Raw genomic sequence first — 8,342 nt, forward strand, 5'->3', positions numbered from 1 at the left:
AATTCGATTGTGGATGACAGTCTTTTGTAGAAGTTTCTCGGCAATCCATGGTGGAGGGTACATAAGATTCGGCCTGGCTGAACTTACCGCCGTATATACTTGTTTTATTTTATTTTTATTTGTTGATTTAATTCTCAATCAAAATATCCTTCGTTCAAAAATATAGGCATCAATGTTCTTAATTCTTCTATGTAAAACGGAAGTTTATAATTCAAAGCTACTACATCGGGATTTTCAATCATATCGTTAGTATTGATATTTTTTAAATCCTCAGCACTTTTATAGAAGAGAGGAACGACCAAAGGATAAAAGACTGCCAACATACATAGAGCTGTAAAACAAAATAAAAATTAATTTATTCATTAATAGTAATAATTAAGTTCAAAAAAATCACTTACTAAAATGCCTATATTTCAAATTAGATATTTGTAATTCTGAATATTTGGGCAATCGTCCATCATATTCGATTTTCTTTAAAATCCTTATGAATTCCATAAAATAATAATATAAAATCTTGTGACGCTTCAATCTAATATCAGGGCTAAGAAGTAAAAACTGTGAATAGACCATATCAAGATTGGATGGAGCATAACAACTGCCTTGAAAATCCACCATTAATGGATCCACCATTTGTTCGTTGTCATTGAATTTAAACATTAAATTCTTAATATGAAAATCTCCATGATTCAAAACTAGGATATCATTGCCAAGGCCTTTACTTAAAGTGTATGCATTAAACATATCACTGCATGCTTGTTGCACTTCATCTTGAATATCTTTAATTTTATCAGCAAACGTCTTCAGTTCATCATCAGATAACAGCAATTCTATGAAGTTGTTTAAACCATTTTTTATTATCTCTTTAACGGGGCCTGGTGGCTTACACATGAATCCATCTTGATATTTGGTAACAGATTCTGGATCATCGCTTTGACCCAACATATAGGAGACTGCATGTAGTTTGGCTAATTTACCAAAGACAGATTTAAGTTCATCTTCGGTTAGAAAACGTCCTCGTATTGCTTCATATCCCAGATCACAAAGATCTTCCAAAATAATAATCTTATGGGGTTCCAAAGAATGATAAACAATTCTGAAAATAAGAAGAAAAATATGCATCAAAAAATTTTATTGAAATTGAATTTTCCTTGATAGAAAATGTCAATATAATAAAACTGATATTCTCCAAACAAAATTTATTTATATAAATTTGTTTACGAAAACTCATTTTTCTATTTTAGAGATTTAAGAAAAATTTTGTAAATTTTATATTTCTTTTTATATCAAAATTTGAGTTCTATAAAAAAATAGTGTACTTTAACAAAATTTTAAAATTTAATCGAATTTCTATATTGGAGCCTATTTTAGAGTTTTAATTTCCATAGAATTTTAATTATGAAAATATTTTAGAAATTTTGTTTTTTTTTATATGAACCCTCTAGTTCACTAACGCCAATTTAACTTTATTTTAGTTCACGGAATTATTATGTTTAGAGGAAGTTTCCTTTACTCTAATAATTTTTTGCGTACGTTGGTTAAATGAACTCAAATACGGGAAAATATTATACACATATGAAACATAAAGTTTTACTAAATTCGTATTTCTCACAAACTAGTTATTATTTCTTCAAATTTGTAAATTTGTCTACAATTGCGCCCATCTTGAATTTCGTAGTACTATAAAGACATTCTTTCAATTTTGAACTCAAATTTCCTTCAAACTACAAACTTTTCTTTAACAAGTAAAACAAAAAATAGTTATGTCCAATATTTGTTCGTTTCTAATAGATTTTCAGAAAATTTTTTCAGTTGGTTAACAGAAGAAATTGTGAAAAATTAGATTTAAATTAAATTATTTGTTCGAAATTTGATTTATGCTAAAAATTTTATTGAAATTATATTTTCCTTGATAGAAAATTTCAATATAATAAAACTGATATTCTCCAAATAAAATTTACTTATATAAATTTGTTTACGAAAATTCAAATTTTACTATTCAAAATAGTAAATTTTAGAGATTTAAGAACAATTTTGTAAATTTTATTTTTATATTTCTTTTTATACCAAAATTTGAGTTCTATAAAAAAATAGTGTACTTTAACAAAATTTTAAAATTTAATCGAATTCCTAGTTGTACTGGAGCATTTTTAAGAGTTTTAATTTCTATATAATTTTAATTACGAAAATGTTTTAGAAGTTTTGTTTTTTTTATGTGAACCCTCTAGTTCACTAACACCAATTTAACTTTATTTTAGTTTAGAGGAAGTTTCCTTTACTCTAATAATTTTTTGCGTACGTTAGTTAAATGAACTCTAATACGGGAAAATATTATTCACAAGTGAAACATAAAGCTTTACTAAATTCGTATTTCTCACAAACTAGTTATTATTTCTTCAAATTTGTAAATTTTTCTACAAATGTGCCCATCTTGAATTTCGTATTACTATAAAGACATTCTTTCAATTTTGAAATCCAATTTCCTTCAGTTTGAAAGTTTGTTTAACAAGTGAAAAAAATTAATTATGTCAAATATTTTTTTTTTAATTTGTTGAAAAATATTCACTTATCTTCCTTGCAAAAAAAGCGTCGCCAAAAAAGCAATGAAAATTTTCTTTTTGGATCCGGAAGTGGTGCAAAATTGACGCAGAAGCGATGAATTTAACATGGGCTTGGCATAGGATGGAAGTCCTCCATTTCAACAGCCGTTGCACTGAATTTGCATCACTTCTTTAGGTGTGATCCGCATTCAATGTTTTGGATGTAAACTAAAAAAATTCTGTGATGTTTTGTCAAATAAATAATTTTTTAATTTTTTATAATTTTTAATGGACTCTAACGCTTGTCTGAAACGTTTGACCTCAAATATTTTCAAATATGCACAATTTTTTTCAGAGTGGATTTAGCATTTTTTTTCGACAAAATTTAAATAATTTGTAGTATTTTATTAATGCTTACCCTTTTTTTAACCTACTGTGATGTTTTGTCAAATAAATAATTTTTATAATTTTTTATGGACTCTAACGCTTGTCTGAAACGTTTGACCTCAAATATTTTCAAATATGCACAATTTTTTTCAGAGTGGATTTAGCACTTTTTTCGACAAAATTTAAATAATTTGTAGTATTTTATTAATGCTTACTCTGTTTTTAACCTACTTGAAACAGAAAAGTTACCATTACCTGTGTAGTTAAAATAGAGAACATCATTGCACTGAAGAAACAGTGAACCCACCAGGAAGATAACTTTGGATTAATTTTAGAAAATTGTGAATATTTGTAGAAAATTTTAACTAAACAGTATTATAAATGCTGGCATCACGCCGATATCACAAAAATAAGTAAATATTTTTCGATAAATTCAAGAAAAATTATTAGGAATAAATAATTTTTTTCACTTGTAGAAGAACATTTTTTTGAAGGAAAAAATTGATGTTCAAAATTGCAAGAATGTCTTTAGTGACATACGAAGTTCATGATGAACGCATTTTTAGTAAAATTTACTAAGGAAATAATGAACTATTTTGTGAGAAATACGAATTTAGTAAATCTTTATATTTAATTTGTGTATACATTTTTCCCGTATTTTAGTTCATTTAACTAACGTACGCAAAAATTTGTAAGAGTATAGAAAACTTTCTCCAAACATAATAAATCCATGAACTAAAAAAAATTAAATTGTCTTTCACTTTTTTCACTTTCACTTCACTTTTTTTTTTGAGTGTGGGAGTACATATTCTGGAAATGCTTTTAAAGTTGTGCCTTTGGAAGAACTTCCAATTTTTTTTTGGTGGGTTTGTGATATCGGCTTGATGACAGCGTTTGTAATACTATTTAGTGAAAATTTTCTAAACATAATCTAAATTTTCCAAAATTAACCAAAATTTTTGTTCCTACTAAGTTCACTGTTTTTTTAGTATAGAAAATTTCGTTTAAATTTTATTTGGGTAGAATTTTTTTTATATATTTTATATATTGGGAAAATTTGATTTTCTTGCTGTTTATATAAAATGTTCAAAAAGTGTATTTTAATATACACCCTAAATACTTTATGAAAATTATATTTCAACAGAAAATTTAATCGAAATTCTATTTTTGGGAAATTTATTGAATTTTAATTTTTATAGGAATTGTTGTTTTAATTAGTTGACCTTTAAACTTTTAATTATATTTGCTTAGTTCGGCTTGAGGTCATGTGAATAAAAACAGATGTTGTTGTTTTTTGAGTTGTATTTTTATATTTAAAATTTTCCAATATTTCGAGACATCTCCGATGCTCGTCTTCAGGGAAATTACTCTAAACAAAAAGAAAAAACATTTAACACATTAACAAAAAATATATCATTACATGAAAAACACAGATAATTACATTTAAATTTAAAGAACAGTGAACTTCTTTACAAGGGAGTATATTTACAACTAAAAGCTAATCTGTCTTTCTATATTTTTGTACAATATTTCTATAAATATGTGCACAATGGTCCGTATCAGTCTTAAAATTCATTCGTCTTTCTGCAGGTACATTTATAATATGTAGCATCTCCAGAGTAAATCTCCTTCTCAACCACTTTTCTAATAAAATGCAAACAAGCAGGTATTATACCAAAATTCGTCACTAATAGAACAACACATACTTATAACATCTTCAATACTAACAATTTGCCGCCAAAATTCAAAGGAGAATTAGAAAAGCATAACTATAGCTTTCACACTAAAGTATTGAATCTCATCATACAATACAAACACATGCAAATACACCTGAATACAATAATGATTTCTAATGCTAAAGATAAACTAAGCAAAGTCATGAGCACGGATGACTACAACAAATTCATTGAGAGTGAAAATACTCTCAGAATATCACACAACTATAAAATTAAAACTACTCACATTAAAAAACTAAACGCATTAAAACAACAACAACAAGTAGAGCTTGGCATGAACAACAAAACAAGTTGGTTTGAGAACCTCACAAATAAAACCATACCAACTAATGTTAAATGGCTGCTTTCTCTAGGACCCAAGTTTTCTCTTCCGACAACAACAACTTCCTTTCCGTTGTTCAATGTTATAGCTGAAGGCGATGAGTGCATACAAACATTAGACAATAAAGAAGAGCAAGAGAACGCGAGAGTACGTTTAGCTTCTCTTATAGATGACCACGTACAAAAGACTAAACCAAATAAGAAAGAGAAATTTATACTTGACACAGTGGGGGAGACACGGAAATATCTAAAGGAAAATAAAGATTTACTTATTCTAACTGCTGATAAAGGGGGAAAAACCGTAGCGATGTATAAAGACGATTATGAAATAAAGATGAAAAATATTTTAAGAGATATTTGTACATATAGACGCTTAAAAAGAGATCCGACATCAACACTACAAACCAAAAATAACAAACTGGTGGAAAAATTATTCAGAATGAACATCATTGACACCAACGAAAAATTAAAATTGATATGTAAAACTGCTAACGCCCCTCGAATTTATGGACTTCCGAAGATACATAAGAAAGGAGTCCCTGTAAGACCGATATGTTCTTCAATAAATTCCCCCTCTTATGAACTATCAAAATATATTGTAAATATTTTGAAAAATTTGACGAAAGATTCCAAATATAATGTAAAGGACGCAATTGAATTTAAGAATAAAACCAGTAATATTAAGATTGAGGACAATGAAACAATGATCTCGTTTGACGTAGTATCTCCTTTTCCAAGCATTCCAGTAAATTTGGCGATTAAGATTATAAAAGAAAAATGGGACGAAATAAAGGACTATACGAAGATACCGATGGATATTTTTATAGAAATGTTAACTTTTTGTATAAAGGACTCAAGATATTTGGTATATGATGACAAGGTGTATGAACAACGTAAAGGAATGCCAATGGGATCACCAGCTTCACCTATTATCGCCGATATTGTAATGGAAGTACTCTTGGACTCAGTATTGGAAAAATTGACTATTAAACCAAAAATAATGACAAAATATGTAGATGATCTGTTCTGTATTTTGAATAAAAATGACGTTCAGGCCACTTTATCAGCTTTAAACGCCTTTGATAGACAAATTCAATTTACGATGGAAACAGAAGAGGACAACAAGTTACCATACTTAGATACTATAATTCTAAGGCACAGAAATGGAATAAAAATTAACTGGTATCAAAAGCCAACAGCCACAGGACGATTGATAAATTTCAACTCCAAACATCCTAGACGAGTTATAATGAATACGGCTACAAATTTTATAAGAAGAGTACACGATATCAGCGACAAAATATTTCATAAGGACAACGAAGATAAGATAAGGACCATATTGCGATTAAATGATTTCCCGAATAAGACGATTGACGACCTAATACAACATGTAAAAGAACAACAACATATCAAACATGACGAAATTGAACCCAAAATTTATAAACCCTTGACATATGTCCCCCAATTCTCGGAAAGATTCAAATCATCAAACATGCTAAATAAGGACAAATTTCAAATTGCACAAAGGACTCATAATACAGTAAATCAATTCTTCAGCAAGACAAAATCCAAAATTAAGAAAGAAGACAAGTCAAACGTAGTATATAAGATCAAATGCAATGGAAATGACTCTGATACTTGCCAAAAAGTATATATTGGTACAACGAAACCCAAATTAAAAACTAGACTCTCAGGGCATAAATCTGATCAGAAAGCCACTGATAAGCCCTTGGAGCAAAAGACGGCACTTGCAGCACATTGCACTTTAACAGGACACAAACCAAACTTTAAGGACGTAGATATTGTGACGCAAGAAACCAATTATAAAAGGAGATTTACTCTGGAGATGCTACATATTATAAATGTACCTGCAGAAAGACGAATGAATTTTAAGACTCATACGGACCATTGTGCACATATTTTACAGGAATTTTATTTAAAACTGGATTCTTTGTTGGAATTTAATTAATTATGAAAAATTTTCTAGAAAATTTGTTTATTGAGAATTTCGTAAACATCTATTTAAGAATTAGGAAAATTTTGTATTTCTTTCATATTTTTTTCTGGTAGAAATTTAATGTAATAATTTTATCACAATTTAGTTTAACAGTATGATTTCGATAGAAAATTTAATCAAAATTCTATTTTTAAGGAATTTTTTCAATATTAATTTTTATCGAAATTTTAATCAAAATTTAATTCTATATTGGAATTTGATTCTACCAAAAAATTCGATGGGAGAAATTTTGTACATTTTATTTTCTTTCAAAAATGTATTTTTTTTTTTTGGTAGAAATTTGACGTAATTATTTTATAACAATTTTATTTTAAAAGCCAAAATTTCAATAGAAAATTTAATATAAATTTACGAATGTATATAATTCTAATTTTTTTTTAGGAATTTTAATTTAATTTTTGTTGGAATTTGATTTATTTCTATAAAAAAAATTGTGTTTGACTCACCCAGCTGATAATTTTGTTGGCTCTCCAAATTGTGCCAAGATTTTTTCAATTTTGGGCAATGTTTTGGTATACATGTCAATCTCAGTTTCAAATACTTTTGACTCCAATAACAAATCACGTTTCATGCCCTCCCCCGAGGGTAAAGTTTTGATAATCACAGATTTTTTGATTTTATTAACGTTATCGTTCAAATTATATTCAACTTTACAACGAGACATTGCAGTAGAATAATGATCTCCTTTCATGCAAGCAGGACTTAATTCGAATTTTAGTATCTGAAATTTTGATAGTCGGTTTAATAAAGCACTTCATTTTTGTTTTTGTTTGGGTTTTAAAGGACTACCTTAATATTTTCCTGTCTTTCATATTTAGTTAAAACTTTTTCTAAAAATTCTTTATTAATCCATGAAGGTGGTATCACTTCGTCATCATTAAAATAACTCATATTTTGGAATTTTGTTTTTATTGAATGTTCTCAGCAAAATAAAATCACTGACTATGTCAAATTTAAATTTCAGAATGATAGCAACTTTCTGAATGTATATTTCTTATAAGAATATTCATGTTATGTTTGCCTTCATGCGAGTTTAAAATATTATTTACAAATGATAAGACAACCAATGAATATGGTATACAGTCAGTGCCCATAAAAAAGGGACAGTTTCAGCACAAAACACATGATAATAAATAAATTGTGATTATCCATAATCACTGGATTTGAAATGTATTAACCTCCATATTCTTTCTATTCGACCGATAACAAGTAAAGAGAAAAGAAAGAATCGTTCAGGTTTGAATGATCAGAAATTGATGGCATTTTGAATTATTGATTCAACACTTGACTAGAAAGGTTTATTTCACAATGACAACACACTGAATCACAACACTCGTCTCGTCA

The 8,342-nt window shown here is 28.0% G+C and overlaps 1 protein-coding gene across 1 annotated transcript; it reads right to left on the reverse strand.

Annotated features, from left to right (window-relative positions):
- Positions 1-98: 98 nt before the first annotated feature.
- LOC142237541 (uncharacterized) lies at positions 99-7,945 on the reverse strand. The gene is made up of 4 exons (XM_075308902.1): positions 7,788-7,945; positions 7,445-7,719; positions 399-1,093; positions 99-331 (listed from the first exon to the last, which is right to left on the reverse strand). Exons 1-4 carry the CDS (start codon positions 7,887-7,889, stop codon positions 135-137), a joined length of 1,269 nt encoding a protein of 422 aa, XP_075165017.1. The 5' UTR covers positions 7,890-7,945; the 3' UTR covers positions 99-134.
- Positions 7,946-8,342: the final 397 nt, after the last annotated feature.

Source organism: Haematobia irritans, chromosome 1, assembly GCF_050003625.1.
Source record: "Haematobia irritans isolate KBUSLIRL chromosome 1, ASM5000362v1, whole genome shotgun sequence".
NCBI lineage: Eukaryota > Metazoa > Arthropoda > Insecta > Diptera > Muscidae > Haematobia > Haematobia irritans.

Bases quoted from the DNA above. Each gene is read 5' to 3' on its own strand.
- LOC142237541 (XM_075308902.1), bottom strand. From the start codon at position 7,889: ATGAGTTATTTTAATGATGACGAAGTGATACCACCTTCATGGATTAAT. The intron at 7,720-7,787 runs GTAGTCCTTTAA...TCAAAATTTCAG, and splicing joins AAAGACAGGAAAATATTAAG to ATACTAAAATTCGAATTAAG. The intron at 332-398 runs GTAAGTGATTTT...TTTGTTTTACAG, and splicing joins TTTGAAATATAGGCATTTTA to CTCTATGTATGTTGGCAGTC.